The sequence below is a fragment of the Misgurnus anguillicaudatus genome, chromosome 15 (assembly GCF_027580225.2).
Source record: "Misgurnus anguillicaudatus chromosome 15, ASM2758022v2, whole genome shotgun sequence".
NCBI lineage: Eukaryota > Metazoa > Chordata > Actinopteri > Cypriniformes > Cobitidae > Misgurnus > Misgurnus anguillicaudatus.
In genome coordinates, this window is record NC_073351.2 from 29862891 (window position 1) to 29888972 (window position 26082).

General features: G+C 37.2%; 1 protein-coding gene across 6 annotated transcripts in view; it reads right to left on the reverse strand.

Moving 5' to 3' along the window:
• LOC129418742 (voltage-dependent calcium channel subunit alpha-2/delta-1) overlaps positions 1–26082 on the reverse strand; it is a 146925-nt gene that overhangs the window by 46785 nt on the left and 74058 nt on the right. For 4 of the 6 annotated variants that reach the window (XM_055173606.2, XM_055173607.2, XM_055173608.2 and 1 more), the window contains exons 11-18: positions 21262–21420; positions 20997–21101; positions 20844–20922; positions 20674–20723; positions 20462–20545; positions 20263–20340; positions 18913–18993; positions 14842–14916 (exon numbers count right to left, since the gene is read on the reverse strand). In XM_055173606.2, the coding sequence (XP_055029581.2) occupies positions 14842–14916; positions 18913–18993; positions 20263–20340; positions 20462–20545; positions 20674–20723; positions 20844–20922; positions 20997–21101; positions 21262–21420 (711 nt within the window). Of the gene's footprint in view, positions 1–10064; positions 10125–14841; positions 14917–18912; positions 18994–20262; positions 20341–20461; positions 20546–20673; positions 20724–20843; positions 20923–20996; positions 21102–21261; positions 21421–26082 lie in introns of all 6 variants that reach the window. The other 2 variants (XM_073853754.1, XM_055173609.2) reach the window with 2 other exon arrangements.

The following is a 26082-nucleotide window of genomic DNA, read 5'->3' on the forward strand; positions in this document are numbered from 1 at the left end:
TGTAACACTGACACAAAACAGATGCATGACACATGCAAGTCATACATATACTATTCAATGGGAATGGGGACCGTTTGTGCAGTATATATTTAGATATAAACTCACATAAATAATACAAATCATAACACCAGACAAATTTAATAGTATTTTAAAAATATTAGGGGGGGATGATTTCCAATATTTTTAAGTACAGAACATTTTGGCAACCATTAGCCTATTAAATCATAATAATTTAAATAAAAGTCACACCGCCAATTTCCCCAGAACGCCACTGTGGGACACTCAATGTACCGTTTCAACAAATGTTTGTCTTTTTCCCAACGCTCATTTTTCACTGTCTTGTCTTCACGTGTTTTCATTTGTATAAACATCATCTTTTTTTGTTCATGTTACAACCGAAGGTTAAGTGAGTACATATTACACACGGCATGAAAGCCAGTGTTACAGCTCCAGGTTTCCATTGGCTGAATTTCTGTACATGTTCTGCAGATCTCCTCAGTGTTTCTGTTTGGAATGAATAAAATCATTATCTGTCTGATCCAGCAGACAGGAAATATCTCGATGAACTCTTAACTCCGCAGACACAAACAAACATCAGATGGCATGCTATCATCCCGACAAACCCGTTACGCATACATTAACCCTTGTTGCACAGAATTAGACTTCAAAGAATATGTTTTCCCTTTTCTTGGGACTTTGAGTGGCGGGTAAATTTTAAACATTGATCCACAATAGCCAACGCAATGATAAACCACTTAAAGGGAAATTCCACTTTTTTTGAAAATATGCTAATTTTCCAGCTCCCCTAGAGTTAAACATTTGATTCTTACTGTTTTGGAATCCATTCAGCTGATCTCCGGGTCTGGCGCTAACACTTTTAGTATGGCTTAGCAAAATCCATTGAATCTGATTAGACCATTAGCTTTGCGCAAAAAATACCCCAAAAAATACCCGCAGCAGGCGTAGTGATATTACGCAGTGTCCAAAAATAGTCCCCAGCTATTGAAAGTAACCAAGGGGACTATTTTCTGGAAGTGCGTAATATCACTATGCCTGCTGCAGCCATGTTACATCAGCAAAGTCCTTGATTATTACGCCAGTTTGAGAGTATAGTTATAGGATAGTGATTAACTTATGATTCACTACATATTTGTGTCATTTACATTATATGCACTTATACGCCGACTGGCAACAAAACACTTCCACTGTACTTCCTGCATTGAAATTGCCCATAAAATAAATAAAGCCAGATTGTTATGTATGAATCTTTCATGGTCGAAAAAAACTTCCTGAAACTTGTACGAACCCTGGCAAAATGCATTCAGCACAGAAATACTCCTTCATACAGTACATCCAACTGTACAATGTCTTTTTACACTTTGTCTATGTTTATCATGAGGAATCCAACTCTTAAACAGTGTTAATAAGTCAGAATTCATGAAATAGCCCACCCCATTTAAGGATATATAAACTATTATGGCCCAAAGCGCTGACAAAATTCTAATACAGAAGAAATAAGCATTCAGTTTGGCACGTGCGCTAAAAAAGTCTATAACATAATGGCATCATTCTACATTACATTTCTGTCGAATCAAATGCCCTCTAGATGCTAAAACATCCTGCCCACCTACATAGCACAAAAACCTGCGCCTAAAATCAAACACTTGTTAATACGTTTACTAGTTCTTACATGGCGAATGGCACACTGTGCACTACCTAGGGCAGGGGAGTCCACTCCTGCTCCTGGAGGGCCGGTGTCTCTGCAGAGTTTTATTCCAACCCTAATCAAGCACATCTGATCCAGCTAATCAAGGTCTTACTAGGCAGACTAGATACTTTGAGGCAGTTGTGATGAGGGAAGTTTTAGCTAAACTCTGCAGGACACAGGCCCTCCAGGACCGACTTTGGACACCCCTGACCTAGGGGATGAGAAGTGATTCAGCCAGTGTAAATATGCATTCCATTGGGGTAAATAAAACTTTGCACACTTTGTCTTCTTCGTTGTTGTGTGTCGCACCAAGGCTGCGTCCAAAACCACCTACTTCCATACTACATAGTAGGTGAAAAGCAGTAGGCGAGTAGTTTGTCCGAATTCATAGTATGCCAAAAACAGTAGGCGAAAATGTCTGGATGACCTACTACTTCTGGCAAGATCCCAAAGTGTTCATTCAGACACTTTCCTATCCCGTGAGCCCTTGGGAGAGGAGTTATACAATGAAGAAGAAGAAGGACAGGCGTTGTTTTATAAAAAATGTCCAAAAGCAGTAACACAGCTTTATTCAAATGCAAATAAATAAACAGCTGTCCCTTGTTGTTAAACTGCAGAAGTTTAACGCCATTCCAGTTAACGGCTAACTTGTCGCTATGGCGGCGTATGTCACGTGATGTATCAACATGCCGCATGTAGTAAGTCCAAATTCATTCATACTATCCAAATTAGTTCATACTATATTCATACTAGGGTTGTGCCGATAAACGATCTTGTATCGACGATTGTTGGAGAAAATGATTTTATTATCATTTATAGATGTGTTTCTTTTTAATAGATGTATTTTTATTAAGGTTTTCTCTGTAATAGTAAACAAACTATGTTTTGCATTCTTTCTTTTAGCCACATAGATAGGAGAAGAGCACAAGCTGTACTTTGTGGTTTTGACACCTCCACCTCCAGTTCAGGGTGGTGGAAAGTTGTTTATCTGTTTTGAACTCAGCTCTTACCTATGTCTGGTTTTTTGGATGTTTTCAGATGTGTGTGTGTATGTGTTAAAAATCCATGACGTATGTTGTCTTGCACTTATCTTTTTGGGTGTCAACCCATCTTATAAAAAGAGCTTGCAGACAAAGAATCGGAGAGAGACAGCTTGAGTATTTCTTGATGAGAAATCTCTCTGGTTCTTTCCCTCGCGAGTGATTTAAACCTGAATTCTTGGTCTGACGTGTCTTAATTATTGTTAAGGTAATTTGAATAAACCTAACATTTTGGTCCTTCGAGCCGGATTCCAACATACCCGGAGATCAGCAGTGGAGGAGACAAGTCGAAGCCCGACGTCGGCCGAATTCGTCTAAGAGTTCGAAGCAAAGCCCTGGGAGGTGAGAATTCCTCGCCAGGCCGGCATTTAGGTTTCCTCTGCTGATGATCCCGGATTGACGGAATTCGAAGCAAGACACAAATCAGGCGCAGTGAATTGGGTAAGTTGCTTTATTGGTATTTTAATTGGTGGTTAGAGGCCCCAATAATCGTGGGTTAGAGGCCCCGGGAACTGTTGAACAGCTGAGGGTTAGAGGCCCCAGAAGCTGGATTGGTGGTTAGAGTCCCCAATTTGTATGGGTTAGAGTCCCAGATAACAGTCGAATAGCCAAAAGAGGGTTAGAGGCCCCAAGAGCTAAAATCCCGAAATTCAAATTTACTGAAGAAGTGTTTATCCAATAATCGTGGGTTAGAGGCCCCGGGAACTGTTGAACAGCTGAGGGTTAGATGCCCAAGATGCTGAATTGGTGGTTAGAGTCCCCAATGTTTCTGGGTTAGAGTCCCAAATAACAGTCGAACAGCCAGAGGGTTAGAGTCCCCAAGAGCTAAAATCCCGAAATTTTTTATTTTACTGTAGTGAAGTGGTTATTCTGTTTTTTTTTTTTTAAGGGAATCCTGAAGTATTACCCTGTTGATAGTAAATCCTGAAGTATTTACTGAGTGTTGTAAACCCAGAAGTGTTTACTGAGAAATTGTTGAGAATAAACCCTGAAGTGTTTATTCTACTGTATTTTTGCTGTGTTTTTGCTGCGTTATTTGCTGTGTATATGTTTGTGATGTGCTCAGTGTGCTGGAAATCTAGCGGTGTTAACAAACCAGTTGTACGCTGAAGTAGGCACATTGAGTGATTTTTTTTATCTGTGAATCGAAAGTTGTATTGTTGCATTGTTGTATTGCAATTTGAATCCCCGGGGATCGCTAATTGTATGTGTGTGATCGAATAATAGGTTATGATTCTGAATAATTTAGGATCGCTAATGATTTTAGATTGAGTAATAATTTGTGATTGCTAAGAATTTATGATTGCTAATAATTTGTGACTGCGTGGATCGAGTAATAATTTGAGAAAATGAGAAATTGTTGTGGATGTTTTAAGAATGATGAATAATTAATATAGTGTATACTAATATATAATATATAGTATAGAATATTTCAGAATGTAAAATCAGAATGTGAGGTATATGAAGAAGTGGAAAAAGAAATATCAATGCTTAGGGAAGTTAAATGTAGAAAAGTGCAAAAAGTTTGTTGAAAATTTAGAGATGAAAGCAATGTTTAAAACAGGAAAAGTCAAACCAGAACGAGAAATATTAAGTGCAAGAGAATGGTTTGAAGGAAGTGTTAGAAGACAAGAAGGTATAAACAGAAAAAAGTATAGAATAATGCATAAAAGTTTAAAAATTATGGTGGTGTGTAGACAGGAAAATAATAAAACAACCCCTGTAGTACGCACAACGGCGATGGAGCCAGATCCAATCCCGTCCCCTGAAGCCTTAGCACATGTTATATATCAATCATATGCAGGGGCAAGAGCAGATTTAGACAAAATGATTAATAGAGCTCCCCAGTATTATAATACCATAACAGCGTGGCTCAGCAGAAGAGTAACATGATCAACACCTTTAAAGATGTGAGAAATCTAGAGGAAGCACAAGATCTTTTGCAAATAGTTGCATTAAAAGAGGAAGTTCAGTGGACAATGAAAGTGAATGGTGCTTTCGATAAGATCAAACAAGAATTAGTTTCTTCCACTGTGTTTAGCTTTAATTGATTGCACTAAACAATTTGTGCAAACCGTAGTTGAAAAATGAAATTAATGGCTTCTGTGTTGTTACAAAAGCATGGCACAAAGTTAGGACCTGTAGATTTTTATTCTAAGAAGTTAAATATGGTATGGTATACCAGCACTACCACCCTGTACAAGCAGTTTGTGAAGCAGCAATGGGTGTAGAAGTATCAGCTGAAATTATTTTATTTCACCATTTGACATTTTTAATTACATGTGTTGTAGATATTTTACTTTTAAAAACCTAAACTGAAGTTCTTATCACATGGTCGACATATGTCTTGTATGACCGTGCTAATCTCACAACCACACATTCCCATTCAGAGGTGTAATATACTAAACCCAGCAATTGTAGGAGAACCTCGTTGTTGTATTGAACTAACAGATCAATGGGCCAGACCAGATCTAAAAGACCAACCATTAGAAAAAGGAGAAGTGTGGTTTGTAGATGGTTCGTGTTATAAAGATAGCGCAGGCAAAACTATCACAGGATATGCTGTGGTTAGCTCAGATCGAATTATAAAAACAAGAAAGTTGCTAAATACATATTCAGCACAAGCTGCAGAGAAATAATAGCTTTGAAAAGAGCATGTCTTTTGGAAAAAAGGCCAATCATTAACTGTCCAACCAGTTATAAGTAAGCTTTTTCAATTTTTTCTTTAAAATTTTTTTGTTGTTGTTGTTTTTGTTTTTTTGTTTAGTTGTGTATTTGTTGTTTTTTGATTTGCAAAACAATGGGAACGGAGAGGTATGAAGACCTCTACGGGAAAGTCAATAACTGATAATTAATTGTTTGAGCCATGGGCTTTGCCAATGTCTCAACAGGAGGGAGTATAAAGTAATAGATGAACATTTTATAATCTATGGATTTAATTCCTACTAAATTTTTTTTTTTTTGTAAAGCGTGTACCACATGCATAGAGCATAATGCACAAGGAAATGTTAGAGTACTCAGAGGTAAATTCCCGGAACCAGAATACCCTTTTCAGAATTTTTGTATGGAATACTGATTGCATTCCTGAGAAAATATATAGTAACAATGGTGCCCATTTTGTGAATGAGGTAATAAAGAGCAACAACCTAGATATCATTTTAAAGAATCATTGTGCATATCATCCAAAAATTGCAGGACTGGTGGAATAAATAAATGTCACGGTAAAAGAATAGGGAAAAAATAAATAAATAAAATAAATGTATGGATGAAACTGTATTGTTTTAGTGAAGTTATATATCAGAATAACTCTAACTGTGAAATGACCTACTCCATTAGAGATAATTTTTGGAAGACAGTTTGGAATGTCCCTGTTAACCTCCCCTTTGCAGAAGAATGAAGAAGAAAAAAACTTTTGTGATTATTTAAAAGCAATTTTCTCTAAATGAGAAGTGTTACAAGCAAACATACCGCCAGATTTTCTTCTCTCTCTGTCATACAGGAAGCAGATGTCCAGCCAGGTGACTACATCTTAAAATCATCAAACGAAAAACTGGTACAGCTCGAAGTGGGAAGGATCTTATCAAGTTCTTATAACCACACCAACAGCAGTAAAGATTGCAGAAAGACCTTCGTGGATACATCTCAGCCACATCAAGAAACAGTTGGTTTGTTCTGTTCAGGACAGTGAAGTTGTTGTTTAGTTAATCTAGGTAAGAGAAGTGTTGGTAAGTGAGTGGACCCGGAAGACTGTTTTTGTGACCCCTGTTTATTTTTCACGGGAGCAAGGGAAGTTTAACCTAGAAGATATTGTAGGTAAAATTAGTTAGCACTGTCCTGTCTACACAGAACAGAAGAAATGGCTGATTTTCTGAAAATAATCATTGTGTGTGATTCTAGCAACCATGCTGGTGTGTGAGACCCCGCCTGGCTGGATGAAGCAAGAGAAGCAGGATGAGCTTAAGAGGAAGGAGAGAGGCAAGTGGCAGCAGATGAAAGAAGGAAAGTATCAGAACACTTACGAGATCAACACAGAAATCACACAAACTGTTATGTCTGTTCAAAAAAGCCCAAGTCAGGAATGAATCTGCATGTAGTTCCTGAACCTGTGATAGATGCTTCTGGCCTGTTTCCTGAATGTCTGGTATCAGCTTATTCACTGCAGTTTCTTAACATGACTTTGCAAAACCGCCTGCCACCTCCTGTGGATATTAAGAAACTGACTTTTAAGAACTCTATGAGCCTAACGTTTAATGTTAGTGATAAAATGTACGTTCCAGTCCACGTTCCTCCAAGTGCACGATTTATTTGTTATGAGAACACTGTGACTTTGGGAGATGAGATTTATCTTGGAAAAGTGCCCAAACAGAACTGTAAGCGCATATTCATGCCTTGTACTAAAAATCAAACAGGACATTTTAGACAATCCGAAGCTAACAGAGGAGTTGTGTGTACAAATTATTTCAACGCACCCAATGCCATGGGAACCACCCCACAGATGAACTTTGTGTGGTTGTGTGGCTTAGACATTTATCATCATCTTTCTACTGGGTGGAAGGGCCGGTGTGCCCCGCCCTGCCAACAGATCACTCTTTCATCATCACCGCGAAGGAAGCTCAACATCGCACCAAACGAGATCTCTACAAGAAACAGGACTCCCTGTGGGGAACGGATGTACCGAACGACCACAAGCTATGGTCCAACGGTCAGAAAGTTGGACTTGCGCTTTTTCCTTGGCTAGGAACTGGAAAACCTATGCTGAGAATGGAAACCATTGACTGTCGATTTTAGGTATTTCTTAATAGTACCACGGCAGCATTGAAAGATATCAAAGAAGAATTGACAGCCTATGCATGATGGACAGGTAATCAAACAGGCCATTAACAACCTCACCATGCTTCGTGAAGCCGTTGAGAAAGACTATGTTACAGCTAATGGTGTCTCCAAATGGTTGTTTGGAGGGTTGTCGGGTAAACGCCTTTTGAAAGTGTGTGTTGTTCCTGATTTGCATGTCTCTGAGCTGTGTGTTACCCTGTGTTATGAAATTAATGAAAAAAATTATTCATTCTATGTTTTTAGACATGTATTTTATGGGAAACTTTGCAGTGGATGATGATTATGAAGTATTTTCACGAGTCAATACTTCAGTTAAAACTGATACAATGATATAATGTTTTTGTTTGCTATGTTATTATTTTTTCCTATTAAAGATAGTTGATTACTAAAGTACATTAGAAGGTAGCGGGGTGTAACTGAAAAAGAAACAGGATAAATGATAAACAGGAGGGAATGTTGGAGAAAATGATTTTATTATCATTTATAGATGTGTTTCTTTTTAATAGATGTATTTTTATTAAGGTTTTCTCTGTAATAGAAAACAAACTATGTTTTGCATTCTTTCTTTTAGCCACATAGATAGGAGAAGAGCACAAGCTGTACTTTGTGGTTTTGACACCTCCACCTCCAGTTCAGGGTGGTGGAAAGTTGTTTATCTGTTTTGAACTCAGCTCTTACCTATGTCTGGTTTTTTGGATGTTTTCAGATGTGTGTGTGTATGTGTTAAAAATCCATGACGTATGTTGTCTTGCACTTATCTTTTTGGGTGTCAACCCATCTTATAAAAAGAGCTTGCAGACAAAGAATCGGAGAGAGACAGCTTGAGTATTTCTTGATGAGAAATCTCTCTGGTTCTTTCCCTCGCGAGTGATTTAAACCTGAATTCTTGGTCTGACGTGTCTTAATTATTGTTAAGGTAATTTGAATAAACCTAACAACGATCTTAAGACATATCGCTAAAAACGGGCTTTCATGATGATAGTTGGAGATAGTTATTATTATCATCATCATAGTTTCACCACAACATGTGCATTGTGTGCTTTTCCTCGCATGAGAGGGTTTGTCAGTCCTTCCAGAAAAACGCTGAGTGTTTTTGTGATTGTTGCGGGCAAAAATCCTCGATTTTGCGGCACGTTTTCTTAAAAAATGCGATGGAATATGCGGGATATTTATGCAATTTATGCGATGGAAAAGCTGCAATGATGTTCTAGTCACATTATCACGTCACTTCATAACGTTCCCATGGCAATAGAGGACACGGCTGCGCTTTTGGGAAGTAAATGCAACATTTTTCAACTTTCTGCTAATATATATGTGACTTTTTGCTACGGAAATGCAGAGATTATGAAATCATGCAGGCCCCGCATATTTTGTGCGCGGAAATATGTAATTAATGCGGCGAAAGTGCGTCGTATTTGGAAAAAATGCAGCCCCCGCGCTTTGGCTGATTATGCAATATATCGCATGATCGCACAATCGCGTTTTTCTGGAGGGACTGGTTTGTGGGCTTCAATTAGTGTAATATAGCTTGTATTGCGCACGGATTCCTTCTCGCACGCACGTGGACTCAATGCGCGTGTCTTGGACTTTTGCCCGGACCTGAATGCGCGCGGCATAGACTCCTTCTAGCACCTGACATTTTCTTATGGCGCCATATTTCCTTGCACTAGAGAGGTTTTTAGGCGCGCAGCAGGTTAAAACCAGCGAGTTTGTTGTTCCCACCCCCTGGCACGCAGGAAATTTTAGAGGGCCTGGACATGGATTAATGGCATCAGTTTTAAGAAGGTTGCGGTCATAACAGTGTTGCCCTTGCTTCTTTTTCGTCCACCAATCAAGTTACTTGTTATAAGTAAAAATGAACAAATAAATAAATAAGTAAACTACTACTATCGTGTATCAGCGATCTCACAGGCTGACGACAGGACGATCTCAAAATGGGGCATATCGCCCAGCACAAATTCATACTATATAGTACCTACTGTTGTAACGGTTGATGAGTAGGTACATCATCTAATTCAGTACCTACTGTCACAGTATGCGATTTCAGACACAGCCCAAGCTTCCTTTGAATTGAATGAGATCGCATGCACACAGCTTGAGAGAAATTTTACAGAAGCCAGCAAAGATGCAAGTCTCTAAAGCAGAACATCCAGACTGTTCATGGAATATCTCATGAGCTTTGGGCAACTGCTTTCCCAAAAACTACAAGCTGAAATCAAACACGCTCCTATCAGTGCACAGATTTAGAGCAGGGTGACAGGAAACAAATGTGTATTTATACAATGTAGAGTTAATGTAACAATGTAAAACAGAGGAAGCTTACATTACAATACGGGTTTGGGTGAAATATTTACGTCATCTAAAAGCCCTACAAAGTCATCTAATACTACCTAGTTAGCAGTCTAGATACCTAACCTATAGGAGATAAACAATCTATTTGGCACAATATCAAACTACCACAGTTTTCACTACAACAGTCTTACCTCTGGGAATGAAATGGCAAACTTGCAACTTAGCTTTTGGCGACGATTCAGAATCCTTTTCTAATCAAAAACATGGAAAGGGTAAACACAAGCCTATATCATTTCCGTGAAAATACAAAAGAATGATTTATAGGTGAAATTCTAAACGGACGCCGGCCCTTTAAAAAGACCACGCTTGTTAACAGTGTTGTTTTTGTACGCTGCAATCCATCACAGAAGAGACTGTTAAAAGGAAACAAAGCATTCAATCTCATCGTATGAATCTTCCTACTGTGTTGCTCGCCGGCAGGCGGGACAACATGTGGCCGACATACTACTAGGGCTTGTTCAATTTCGGAGCCTTCAAAACCAAATTAGCCCTTCCTGATGTGTTCAAAGTCGCCTCGAAAGACTCGGCAGCGTATTGTTAACTTTAGCTGACAAATTCAGGCATGTGTTACTTTGAACTGTTTCTAAAAGATCTGGCACCCCTTGTGTTTGCATATCAGCCTTACTCAAGGTTAAGTACAGCATCCACGGTTCAAAGTATCAATGCCTCAGTGTCTCCCTCAATCAGTGCGTCCGATCCGCAGTCGTACCGGATCACGTCTCAACATCTGTCCTTGAAAGATCAAGCCTTCAAATCTGATCAGAACGGGCTCGCTAAACTAAACTAAAACCGACCGGATCGTGCCGTCTGCTGAACACATGGAGTTAATGCAGGATCCCGCTGGGAGCAATAAAAGATTGGTGAAAGTCTGCTGGTGTTTACGTTGTCATGGCACATGCGTTTCGCTAAGTTTTATGGTTTTAACAATATAGCAGAGCTCATTAAAAAACAGCATTGTTTGCGAGTTGTGTTCCGAGTTTGTTTCGGTAACTTCATTTCAAAGAAACCTCCGAATCGTCCCGTTCCCTTTAATCTAAAGCCGGAGGATGTTACTCTGCGGGTAGATGGAAATATGTCACATTCGCTCCCGCTGACGCCGGGGATGGAAATGTCTTCTGTATGTTTGATTGACTGCCTTGTGGAAAGAAGTTAATACCATCCATATTTTAGACCTGGAGCTTTGTTATTGTAATACGGATTGAACAGCAAACATTTCTCAGACCACCGCGTATCTTTAGACGCAGGTATCTCGAAGAATCTAATGTACGTAAAAACTTGCAACGCTCACACTTTTGCGATTATGGTTTGATCTTAAATCAAAGAATGTCTAAACTATTCTCAAACTATTTACTCCAGACCAGACGTAATATATTTAATATGCTTTAACTCCTTAAACCGAGAGTTTATCGTAATGGGCTGGTACTGTCCGAGGCAACGTGATGGACGGTGCTTTTACGGTCCAGACCGAAGATAAACTACAACCCTGCTTATCTCCATCGCCGTTCAAAGACATCTCTTTTCTCATACAAACATCTGTTTATAAGATTTAATATGACTGACCCAAGTGTGTGGTGGAAAACCAGAATCAAAAAGATCGGTCCGATAGACTGATGTGTATCAAGAGGAACATGCAGGTTTGCTAGCAGTTGTGTGGCGTATGACTTTGGACGATTTGCAAAGGTTACGCACAAATCTCACCCTGCAGAAGGGCTGTGTGCTTAAATCTACAGGAAAAGATGTACAGACGCATGTTTACATGCGGCAAATGCATGTTCATACATGAGGTCAGATACATTTGGCAATAAAAATATGTGCTGAATTAATAGCAGATGTTCCTGTTTGTTTCAGGCAATATGCTGTAACTGGACTTCATGTTTAATGTATATTTAATGTAAATAAAAGGGATAGAGTCACAAAAAAATCTTGAACTTTTTTTCTTAAACACTTGATTAAAGAAAAATTCAAGAAAAAATTGCTTACGCCATTGGCAGATTTTTTTGTTTTTTTTAAGCACAAATTCATTTAAATTGTATATTTTTGGTCTATAATAGAGTAGCTTCTAGTGAATATAATAAAAGAGGTTGCAGGGGTGTGAAAGATTAACTAAAAGATAAACACAAAAAAACTAAACATTTTAAATGTGTTTACGACAGCAGTAAACACTGCTTAGTCAGAACATGTTGAATTTTAGTGTCAACTTGTTTATGCAGATTGTATTTTTTTAAACTTGATTTTGGTTTCTGTTAAAAATGATTTAAGACCTCATTTAAGGTGCTAATTTACTTACAAATGTCGAGAGGGCATGTTGTGTAAAAGTAGAAAAGCACAGTATGATGCGCGAATGCGTATCCCTCTCCTTAATGCTGGATTCACACCAAATGCGGTAGAGGTGGCAAAAACTTGCTATTCGTGCGTAGTTGGACGCTTGAAGATTTTGAGTTTACTCGCTTCTAGTCATTCGATACATTCATGCGGAAATTCGTGTTATGGGAGAGGCTTCTGCAACCAACGCCGTTCGCTTCCTGTAATCACGTCACTACTAGAGCAAGCTCCTGATTGGTTAACGTGGCACAATTTTCCAATAAAGTTCAGATTTTTCAACTTAATTCGCATCATTTGCGCGTCAATTTGTGTCATTCACGCAAATTAGATGCGCAAATGAGGCGAATTTGAGTCTACCATGCTACGCTAAACGCCTCAAAAAATCCTTGAACTTGGTGCAGGGAGTGCTCATAGAAGTTGCAATTTCGTAGCGTCGCACCACGCATTGTTTATTATTTCACTTGGCTTTAAAGAAAACTACAATTAAAAAATTATATTCAATCCGCCAAAGTGGGAGTGGCTGTTTTTCCTGCCACAGGTGAAATCTACCCGCATTTGGCGGGTGTAAATGTCAAGCCCTGAAAGACGTATATTATCGAAACGGCTTCTGAAATGAGATAGGAAAAAAGGTAGGGCGGGACATCATTTCACCCAACGAGGAGTTGGATCTTGTTGCTAATTCCTACACTGAAAAAAATGATTTTCAAGGAAAGAAATTCTTAATATTTTTGTCTTGTTTTCAGTAAAAATATCCAAAAATTCCCAAACTAAGATGCTTTTTCTTGATGAGCAAAACGACCCAAAAAACAAGTCCAGTCTGTAGACCAAAAATATCAAATTTAAGTGATTTTGTGCATAAAACGAGCAAAAATATCTGCCAATCGGGTAACAAAAAATCGTGAACATTTTTCTTAAACCCTTAATTCAAGACAAAATCACTTAAATTTGATATTTTTGACTTTTGACTTATTTTCTTCTGCCGTTTTGCTCATCAAGAAAAATCATCTTAACTTAAGAATTTTTAGATATTTTTACTGAAAGCAAGACAAAAATACCAAGAAATCTTTTTCTTGAAAATCATTTCTTTGCAGTGTAGACGTAATTTGCGTCATTCGCGCAAGAAACGCGAATAAGGCGGATTCGCATCTACTGTGCCGTGCTAAACGCCTCATTCCCACCGCAAGACCTCCAGATGCACGTAAACACTTCTTTACATTGACTTCACACTGAAATTATTCACGCCAGACGCTCTATTCGCGTTTGGTGTGAACGCAGCATAAGTGTTCATTTGTCATTGTACAAACTGGACGCAGGCTCTTATATGAATAGCTCTCCATGGATTTCTATCTGCTCTTGTGCAAAGAGTGTGCACACACCTTAAATGTCTTTAATGCAATCGCATATCTTTTCTCTCATGCATCAAAAAATTCTTGAATTAGGAGGTATTTTCTTGATGGGCGAAATGACATAGGAAGGTGGGTCTAGTTTTTAGACGAAAGGTATAGACTTTAAGAAAATTAGTGCTTAAAACAAGCAAAAAAAACCTGCTGATGGAATAAGAATTTTGAAAATAAATTTACTTTTTTCATAAACACTTAATTCAAAAAAAATCTTATTCCATTGGCAGAGTTTTTTTGCTTGTTTTAAGCACAAATTCGCTTAAATTTTATATTTTTTGTATTTATGTCATTTTGCTCATAAAGAAAATACATCTTGATTTAAGTATTTTGAGATATTTTTACTGAAAACAAGCCAAAAATACTTAGTAAGACAGTCATTTTTTTACAGTGCATTCCTCATGACAGGAACTAAAGAGAGGCGCAAAGGGAAATTTGCATTTTTGATTAAATATTATTAGGGCAAATATAAACTTTTTTAATTAATTTTTTTTTATTCATTTCATGACGACTTTAATGTGAGAAAATTTGTAATCTAATCTTTTGTAGATGTTACCAATTGAAGTAATGTTTTAAATTAATCCAACTTTTACTTTTTAAAGTGTAACTTTTTAAAGTATTAAAATCCTTGAGTTACTGCAAACCATTTCAGTATGTATATTGCGGTATGCACATTTGCAATGTTTCTGTATATCTTGCAGCCCTAACTGAAATAACATCACATACGAACAACCCTCATTCTTGACATCAATGTATGTGGGTTACCATGTAGAAAGGAAACAGATTTACGGCATGCCACTGATCGTCCTTTACCTCTGTCCATACAGTTTTCATTCATGCCAAATTATATATGCCACCTACTCTGATTTAAGTCTACATAAATGCATAAAATCACACACATGGCAAACCTATATGGGTAGAATAGCACATAAATATGCAACATATATACACAAAGAGCTAAAGAATGCTGGGAGAAAGACTGCTTAAGATAAAAAGAGAAAGATAATCATATGCACAACACGTGATAAATCTCAGCAATAATCAAATACACGTCAAACCAGAAAGAATTGTATTAACATGAGATGTAGGTCACGGTGGCCCCGCACACACAGCCATAAAATCTCTTCCTGTTTCCAAAATTGTGTGATGTCATATTTCAAGCATTTAGGTAGAAAGAATGCTTCGGTACCTTTGGTTGGAGGTTTGGGTGAAGCAGCACGTAGCCATTGGGATCGATTGCAAAATAATATCCATTAGGGCCGATCTGAAACAAACGAAAAAGAGAACAGTGAGGACGTCTCCGCTAAAAGGACCACCATCAAACCCAAAGCCCGCTAGGGTTGCTTTCAAATGGGCCTGGTTTCTAAGAGATCCAGCGGTTAATCCTTCACTATTGTGGTACAGTCTAATATCCCTCGAGAACGCCGGGCCGAGCTGTCAATCACCCATGAGCACTTAGCGTTAATCAAATGTGTCGGTTCATCTGGAAACATTCCTCCGAGCTTAACAGAAAATCACAACCATTTACGAATCAAAGGTAAGTACAAACATGTGCCCCTGTAAATCTACAATCTATACATTTGGACTTATTTCCTCTTTAGAGGGTTCGCACTGTATGTGTGCGAAACCGCAAGACTCAGACCACCAAACAACGAAGCATTTATCATCTTAAACATGCGGTGTTGTTTTTATTACAAGGCTCTTAAAGTGTTTGCAGAGAAAACATCTAACGTACGAGCTTTGCTTTGTTTGCTTTTAAACTGAATTATGTAGCATTGAAAGGATAGTTCATCCTAAATAAACACTGTCATCATTTATGGACTTTTATGTCATTCCAAACCCACATAATTTTCTTTCTTTTGTGGAAAAGCCAATTATCATGCAAGTACTGTATTTATTGTTCCTGGCAGCTTTGTTTCATATATAAAAAAGATGGCTCAGTGTAAAAAAATTCTGTCTTAAGTTTAATCAACTTGGTTCTGCAAGTCAACCTACTATTTTAAGTTTTAACTAGTGGTGAGCTGACATCACTTATAAAAACAAATAGAAATTTTGAAAGACTGTGAACTATGTATTAAGAAATTTTGACATTAGACCGGTAAACTCACATGACTTCACTGCAAAAAGTTATTTTGTCTTGTTTTCACTAGAAATATCTAAAAATTCTTAAATTAAGATGCTTTTTCTTAATAAACAAAATGACCTAAGAAAATAAGTCTATTTTTTAGACAAAAAATATAAATTTAGGTGATTTTGTGCATAAAACAAGCAAAACAAATCTGCCAATGGGGTAAGCAAAAAATCTTGAACATTTTTCTTAAACACTAAATTAAAAAAATTCAAGAAAAATTTGCTTACCCCATTGGCAGATTGTTTTGCTTGTTTTATGAACAAAATCACTTAAATTGGATTTTTTTTTATTTTCTTGGGTCGTTTTGCTCATCAAGAAAAAGCATCTTAATTTAAGAATTTTTTTATATTTTTACTAAAAACAAGACAAAAATACTAAGAAAATGTTTTCTTGAAAATAATTTTTTGCAGTGTTGCGATTCGGACTCGAGTCCCAAATTTGATGACTTGCGACTCGACTTAAAGAAGACTTTAGAGTCGACTTAGACAACAATGACCGAGACTTGAATTGGACTTGAGCCTTCATAAACACTTCATAATCAGATTAAAGTTCGTATCACTCTAGATGGGTCCTGCAATGTGCACTTGACCCGTTGTGCTTGACATCTCTGCCCTGTCCATTTGATCACCGCTCAGCAGACACACAGGAGGACGCAGGCATGAGAAACGAGAGGCGTGGTGTCGATCACCGGTGCTCACCTCATCATCACCGCTACTGCTGCTGTTAAATGTTAAACATATTCCACACATCTTTTGTTTGTCCGTCATCTGCATCCCGGGAATTCCGCCGCAACCTTCACACTTTGATAGCGTGATCTGCTTACATTTTAAACACCTCGCGAGGCCTGTTTGTGTCAGACCGCTACTGTTTTGTTCAGTCATTCACATATTTTAATTGCATGTGCGTTTTATTTAAACCTCTATTAAATTAATCCATAATTTAGATTTAAATCTGAGTTTTAAGTTATGGTGCAACAGGACTAAAGTTAATCTTAAATATAACTTAAATCCATTATTAAAATGATGGGTTAAATGTAAACCTCCTTTTTTAAAAAAAAAACAAGGTTTAAAGTTTGGTGCAACAGAATTATTAGATAGATCTTTACAAACTAAGCAGCCAAAAATCACAAATTAGGCAAGCAGCAATATGATCCCTTAAAATAATTTGAATTTAACCCTCTGGGGTCTAAGGGGTTTTTAGGGCCCTGTAGAAGTTTTGACCTGCACTGACATTTGTGCTTTTTCCAGTTGCTTAACACATAATAATGGCAAAAGTCTCATAACACTGTGTTCAGCACAAACTGGGCTACAATATTATGAGCTACATGTTTGTATTTTTGAGAGAAAAATGTTTATACGTGTTTTTTGAAAAAGCTAAATTTTTAAGTCACTGATATAAGTCCACAAAACTCATTCTAAACATGTTTTCCCAAGACTTTTCAAAACAGGATCTAGTAGTCTAGAGATTTTTCTTCAAAATGATGTGAAAATCATTCTGCCTACTCATTCACATAAAACAATATATTGATTTACAATTTTATATTTAGGACTATTTTCTATTAAAATATTTTCTATTAATTTCACAAGTATACCTTTTAAAACCATGGTTTTACTACAAAAAAAAATGCAACCATGTTTTTGGCTACACATACTATAGTAATCATGGTAAATTTAGTAAGGTATGTAGTGTAGTGTTATTGAACTCTGGTAAAAGTACTGTTTGACCATTGTAGAAATGAACACAGGGTTAGGGTCTTGTTGGCCAGCGAGTTTTACTTTTGCGCAGTAAAAAGCTCAAAAGAAGAACTGCCTATCATTGTCTGGACTCTTATTTGTGGTTTTGTAATCATTATAGTAGAAACACAACAAGGGAGAAGCAAACTTATCAATGTTTGTTAAAAGCCGCCATTACTTATTTCTTTCAACAAATGAGCATTGTGTATGTAACTATTAGGTTATAATACATTTTTCTCACTTTCATGTCACTTTCATTTCTTTTGGAATAAACAAATAAATTCAAGTCTTGTAAATCCAGTCTGCAGTGCATAGCCCCTAATTTTATCGATCAGCTGCACATTATAAACTTGAATAGTAAATCACACTAAATTCCTCATAAAAAGTTCATTGTAAAAAAACCTTAATTGTAAATCTGGGCACTAATACACTAATTTGGGCAAAGAGACTTGTTTAATGGTGCATTCACACCAAACGCGGAAGAGGCGGCAAGCGCAAGTGATTTACATGTCAAGTCAATGCAAAGACGCAAATAGGCGTCCTATGGCGTGGTAAGTGCGAATGGCGTGAATTGAGTTGAAAAATCTAAACTTTGGCGGATTTTCGCACCACGTTAACCAATCAGGAGCTTGCTCTAGCAGTGATGTGATTACAGGAAGCAAGCAGAGGCAGTAAAACAAAACAACAATGGAGGGCAATCATCATCGCTACACGAAACATCTTCGTACTTTTACAGAAATTAAAAGGATCTTGTTTGGAAGAAAGTGAGCGAGGAGGTCGAACAAACTGGTAAGTTTACTCAATTTAAGCTATATAAGCCCCTCCCTTGACGTGAATTTACACGTGAATTTCTTGAATGACTAGAATTTCATGCGCGAATGAAGCGAGTACACTCCAAATGTTAAAGCGTCCAACTACGAGCGAATAGCGCGTTTTTGCAGCCTCTTCCGCGTCTGGTGTGAACGCACAGTAAGACTTAAAGCTTAAAGTTGATGACTTGCAACTCTGGAGTTTGAGTCGGGAGTTGACTTGAGACTTGAATGCAAAGGCTCGAGACTTACTTGTGACTTTGTCCCACCTCTGACATATGATGAAAAAACGTATAGCTTGAATGCACTGCAAGTCGCTTTGGATTAAAGCACTGCCAAATGCATTTATGCACATGTAATGAATAAAGTAGGGTATCCTTCAATACACCTCTGATTGTGCTCAAAAGAAATCAATGCAGGTTTGGAATGAAATGATGTAAATTATTAATTTTAATAATTTACTGATCCATACTATAGTGAACTATACATGTACACTTTACATTTTATTTCTACTAGACAAGAAATGAAATGCGGTCATTATGTGACATGCTTGATGTATTTAGGATGTGAGTGTGTGCGTTACTCACAGTGAAGCGGGGCGTCAATCTCTTGATATCATCAAGAGACACATCCACCCCCATCACTCCTAAAATCAATTGGTTTTGATGCTAAATGAGAGATAGGAGAGTGAGAAAAACAGACATCAGGCACACATGAACGGAAAGTCACAATTATGATGCAAACCTACACTCGGAAAACATAACATCCTTATTCACTTCTCACAGCAATGTGCAATGTGCTTTGACGGGACAGAAATAACCATCACAAAACTTTGCACCACGTGTCCTGATACAGCATATAACCATTCACGCTGGAAACTGATATCAAGTTTATCAGAAAGCAGTGACGCAGATAGAGCGGAAACTAACGAAATATTTTCAGGTCATGCGGATTGACAGACGCACAGACTCTAAATTGGGAAAGTTCAGGATAAGATATCGCCCCATATTTATTTTCCACATCTGTTAGTACGGTAGTGTTGCCGAGAAGGCCACTGTCCGCATGGTTAACACGTTCAAAAGATAATGAGGTTTACACTTTTGCGTCACTTGTAACTTAAAGTCTATTAAAAGTGACAAAAATAGCACTGTGGCTTCCAAGCATTGGGTTATAAATAGATCCGCTAATAACACATCTGGTGATCTGGTGTGTGTTCATTCATATCCATGATTTCCAATCTGTTCATTGGGCAAGAGATCAGCGTTTGTTTTCACAAAATAATTATGCAATGTTAACCATTACTATTTTTTGTAAAGAACATTCTGTGAAAATTTAACCTTGATATATTTAGTCAATATTAAGATTAAGGTCATGTCAAAGATTGAAAACAACTTTAGTCTGGATTTCACAAACAGGGTCACATACACTGCAAAAAAATGATTTTAAAAAAAAAAATTCTTAGTATTTTTATCGTTTTCAGTAAAAATATCTAAAAATTCCTAAATTAAGATGCTTTTTCTTGATGAGTAAAACGACCCAAGAAAATAAGTCTAGTTTTTAGATCAAAAATATCAAATTTAAGCAATTTTGTGCATAAAAGCAGCAGAAAAATCTGCCAATGGGGTAAGCAAATTTTTCTATAATTTTTTTATTTATTTTGTGTTTAAGAAAAATGTTTAAGATTTATTTGCTTACCCCATTGGCAGATTTTTTTTTGCTTGTTTTATGCACAAAATCACTTAAATTTGATATTTTTTGTCTATAAACTAGGCTTATCTGCTTGGGTCGTTTTGCTCATCAAGAAAAAGCATCTTATTTTAAGAATTTATAGATATTTTTATAGAAAAAAATACTACTACATTTTTTTCTTGAAAATAATTTTTTGCAATGTATTGTTTATTATGAATGTACTCTATGAAAACAAATACTGGCCTGACCTGACTTTGAGATCCACCCTCTTTGGATTTGGTCTTGTTAAACACCGGTAGCGTGCCTGTAACGACTAACCCGAGCTCCTGATGTTATGAAAAGATAAAATAAAGATAAAACAGTAAATCAGTGTTAAAATAATTATTGTTACAAATAAACTGTGATGATGTTCGATAAGTAGCTTGTTTACGATATGTGATGTCATACCAGGGCATCCAGGTACACATTGGTCCACTGCACCTGCTTAGCATCTGCAAGAACCATGGGCCGGCCCAACACATCAAGATATTCCTAAATAACAACAAACAGCACACAAAGATGTGCACACACACAAACACATAAATAAAAACGCATATTTGTACACAGCACAATTAACAAACATTTCATTTTTTTAAGTAAAACACTGGCACTTTACAGACCTGCGTGTTTATGCGGATGGCTCCAATGGAAGGAATTTCATAGAAATATCCTGTAAAACATGCCATGCGGAGAAACTTTAGCAATCTATCTAATCATTAAATATCTTGAGTAACACATCTGTGCTTCCACCACTAGAGGGCAGACAAAGACTGCACACAGCCACGGTTACCTTTATTAGCACAAGCCATCCACTTTATTGGCCCCGTGTCATAGTTGTGCTGACCTACAGAAAATGTGAACACACGCACCTGAAATCAAAAAGCAAAGCGTGTTAAAAAAATGATTTGCATGTGTGAGCTGTGCTTTCACATTTTTTACAAACCATTTGGTCGAGGTTGTATCTGCTGAAGATCTCTTCTGCTCGTTCCTCTCCTCCGTCGGTAAACAGCATTATAATCTTGTTGCAGTTTGCTCGGGAGATGTTTGGCTGAAATATACAGTATTAGCCGGCTTGAGACCAAGTTTGTGTAACTACACAATATGACCAGCAGAGGTCAGTAGCACACAAAAATTACAACTACTAAAACTTAAAAAAAAAACAGTATGGTGTTTTGCCTTCATCACAATAAGATGAGGGACTCGCTTACGTTGGAAAGCTGGTTGAAGGCAAATTCGAAGCCTTTGGTGTAGTTGGTGATGCCTTTGGCTGTTATGTTCTGCACAGCATCTTTCAGAATCTTCTTATTGCGAACGTTAGCTTGAACAAGGTGGTCAAAACAAGCTGTGTTATTTACTTTTGTGTTGAACTGAAAAAGAGTAAGAGAGAGCATTGCAAAATGAAACATTAGTATCTCACAAATACAGCTTTATAGACTCCTAACAAGAGTTAAATGTGATGCAGGGGAGGCAGATTAGAAAAAAAATGAATACAAAAACCTCTTAAAGGGGACATATCATGAAAATCGGACTTATTCTATGTTTAAATGCTATAATTGGGCCCCCAGTGTTTCTATCAACCTAGAAAATGTGAAAAAAGATCAACCCAGTAACTTTTTGGTAAAACATTCTCTGCAAGCATGTGAATTGAACTTTGGCTCCCCTTGTGATGTCAGAAGGGGATTATACCGCCTCTTAATCTGCACTATCCAACCACGGCACTGCCATTTAGTGCAGAGATCAGCTCATTTGCATTTAAAGGGGCCATGGCATGAAAATCTGACTTTTTCCGTGTTTAAGTGCTTTGATTGGGTCCCTAGCGCTGCTATCAACCTAGAAAATTTGAAAAAGATCAACACAGTAACTTAGTTTTGGTAAACCATTCTCTACAAGCACATAAAAAATAGGTAGTTGAAATTTGGCTCTCCTTATGATGTCATAAGGAGCTCTTATTATAATAGTGCAGATTAAGGGGTGGTATTATCCAACCACAGCACTGCCATTTAGTGCAGAGAGAAAATAATTGACAGAACAATTGAATTTCAATTTCAACAAACCACCATCCTTGTGATCAGTATTTGCATTTCATCAGCTCATTTGCATTTTAAAGGACACACCCAAAACGGCACATTTTTGCACACACCTACAAAGCGGCAATTTTAACATGCTATAATAAATTATTTATATTGTATTTTGAGCTAAAACTTCACATATGTGCTCTGGGGACACAAAAGATTTATTTGACATCTTAAAAAAGTCCTGTGACATGGCCCCTTTAAACGGACACCCAAAAACTGCACATTTTTGCTCACACCTACTGTACAAAGTGGCAATTTTAGCATGTTATAATAAATTATCTAGTATTTTGAGCTAAAACTTCACATATGTATGGGGACACTAAAGATTTATTTACCATCTTAAAAAAGTCTTGTGAAATGACCTCTTTAAAAGGAAATGTTATAAATGTAAACACACATCTCCATATTTGTTAGCTAAAACAACACACTAAAAATGGCTGGGTTATTTTTAACCCAGCAATGTGTTCTGACCAATATTTACCCAACATGGCTTAAAAAAAACCTAGCCATTTTAAGAGTGAATGCTTTAATATTTCCTTTACATGTTTGTTGTTATATGAACTTTGTGTCCTGGGAAATATCACAGCTTTTTGTGTACTGTGACGTATTTATGATTAAATAACAAACAATATGCATACACAAAAAAAATGTCAGTCAGACTAGGCCCTTCACATATCCCTACAGAGACCACAAGTGTAACAATGTAATAAAGAAAACTGTAAAGCATACAAAAAACATACAACAGCTATTGTATGTAGATATGCATCTAAATTGACATTTATAAATAAACCTAACCTGAGAAATATAACGTGTGACAACTAGCCCCGGTTCCCCCATGCAGGAGTCCCAATCTCTGCAGGTGTGTGTTGCAAGAGATGAAAATAATTTGATCTGACAAGCTGGATACCCTTACAACTTTCTAATTTTCTGTTCAGATAGGCCTCTCTGTGTTCTGTCATTTATCAAGCTGACCCTTGTGAACTGACTTCAAAGCTTTAATGTGCGTGCATGTGTGTGTGTTCAGAGCATGAAAAGCAGAAAATAGAGTTGAAAAAATGAGAAAAAATGAGAAAGGACAAGTAAGAGTAGGGCAGACAGTATAAAAGGATGGCTAGTATAATGGTTTCCAAAATCCCAACAACAGACAGTATGATTAACAGATGCAGGTGCATTACTCCATAATAAGCGAATATGAGCAAGCTCATGCAAAATTAAAATGATTACTATAACTCCAGCTCTACCCTGAGGACAAAAAAAGCACATGATGCATTTCTCGTGGCATAGTAAAATACATCTTGAGCTCCTTTTACTTCCCTTATTTATTACAGAACTGTTTTACATGAAGGCTTCTTTTGTTTTTATAGGTACGCTCTGTAATTTTTTTCTCATTTGAAGAAAATGAATAGCGCTTCACAAGTAAGGTACACTCATATGCGATAAAGTCTCCAGTTTTATTACTTGCCTAACAAAAGCTGTAAAAAGACCAGCCATCTCTTTAAAGGATTAGTCCATTTTCCCAAAAAAAATCCAGACAATTTACCCACCAACATGCCACCCAAAATGTTGATGTCTTTCTTTGTTCAGTCGAGAAGAAATTATGTTTTTTGAGGAAAACATTCCAGGATTTTTCTCATTTTAATGAACTTTAATGGACCCCAACACTTAACAGTTTTAATGCAGTTTAAAATTGCAGTTTCAAAGGTCTCTAAACGATCCCAAACGAGGCATAAGGGTCTTATCTAGCAAAACGATTGTCATTTTTGGCAAGAAAAATAAAAAATATGCACTTCCTCCGGTCCTGTGACGCGACAGCGCGACCTCACGTAATACGTCATCACGTCAAGAGGTCACGGATGACGAATGCAAAACTACGCCCCAGTGTTTACAAGTGTTGAGAAGAGGACCGTTCCGACGTTGTTGTATGTCGAATGATACTAATTAATGTCTTGGTGTCAGTTTTTTGTTTAAAATGGTCTGCAAATGTGCGTTTCATATATGTAACACGTGACCTTTCCACTGCATTGCGCAATTTTGCGAGGTCGCGCTGCCCCATCACAGGACCAGAGGAGGACGAAGATGTGGTTTAAATGTGCATATTTTTTATTTTTCTTGCCAAAAATGACAATCGTTTTGCTAGATAAGACCCTTATGCCTCGTTTAGAGTCCTTTGAAACTGCAATTTTAAACTGTATTAAAACTGTTAAGTGTTGGGGTTCATTAAAGTCCATTAAAATGAGAAAAATCCTGGAATGGTTTTCTCAAAAAAACATAATTTCTTCTCGACTGAACAAAGAAAGACATCAACATTTTGGATGACATGGTGGTGAGTAAATTATCTGGATTTTTTTTTTTTAATGGACTAATCCTTTAATATCTCTATTGTTTCTCAAAGACATCAATGAGATTAAATGGAGAACTGTAAACATCTAGACATTTTACACTGAAAAGAGTGCATACTACTAATTACATACACGTGTCTGTCTCATCAAGAAATCTCAATGGCCCTTTCGCTCAGTCCTGCAAACAAAAAAGCGCCATTTATTAAGTAATTTTATGTGAATGTACAACAGCTAAAGCCTTAACACTGAATCCATAGAGAGACGTCCATGTTATTAGGAGTTGAGCAGCAGTCATAGATGTAATGGTGGGATCAGGTGTCTGTACACTGTTGAATAAGCATGATGCCAGTGTCTGCTGAATGAACCGATGAGTCACGGTTCGATTAGTTGCTCCAACGTTGAGTGAATATTTAATTAACGCTCTAAATTATCACCGCGGTGGTCCCCGTGACTCACTGCTCGCAGCATACGGTGGATTATAAATAGAGCGACAGGACACGCTGATAATACATACACCCTACACACACCAGACGTCACACACTTAAAGTGTAGACAGCTCTGTTGATTAAAATAGAAGGCCTTCTGATTTTGTCACATTGCTCACCGGAAGAAAACCGTAGCAGTCAGAGGTTGCTTGTGTAATATAAGAATACTTAAAGAAACAGTATGTAGAATTGTGGCCAAAACCGGTATTGCAATCACAAAACTTGTGGCTAAAACTGGTACTGCAATCACACAACTGGTGGCCAATACACAACGAGAACATAAACATCAGTTGAGGGCTGCAACTCCACTTTTTAAATGACAATATCCTGGCCGGACCACTGTTGTGAGTGATATAAATATTTGAAATGAAAATGATTTCTTAATGTCTAGGGACATATCAGGGCCATTTTATGATTAATTGATATACATTTCTTACATACTGTTCCTTTAAATGAAACAAAACTCAGAGCTTTTTCTGTGATATGTTACAATCCAAACCAATGTTGATGTTATAGAGCAAGGGTTTTCAAACTTTTTGTCAGCCGAACCCTCTCTGCCCTAAATTATTTACTTGAAGCACCACCTGAGATTCTAAGATAATATTTTTGATAATTGAATAACACATTGGTGTGTTTAACTTTAAAATAGTGCATTAATCACGATTAATTACATTTTTTTTGCATAATATATGTGTGTGTACTGTGTGTAATTATTATGTATATTTAACCACACAAACATACATTTGTTTCAGAATTTTTTATTTATATATTAATTTCTTAAAGGTGCAGTGTGTAATTTTTAGAAGGATCTCTTAACAGAAATGCAAAATAATATACAAAACTATATTATAAGGGGTGTATAAAGACCTTTCATAATGAACCGTTATGTGTTTATTACCTTAGAATGAGACGTTTTTATCTACATACACCGAGGGTCCCCTTACATGGATGTCGCCATTTTGTGCCACCATGTTTTTACAGAAGCTCTTAACGGACAAACTTTTTTACTAAGTTGTCTTTGGCGATGACATGTTTGTCCGGTGGTGGCTACCGTAGCTTTTCTATGCGTTTCAAAAGCAAGGGGTGAGCAGTGGACTGAGCCTTTGGTTGCAATTCGCAACCTCGCCACC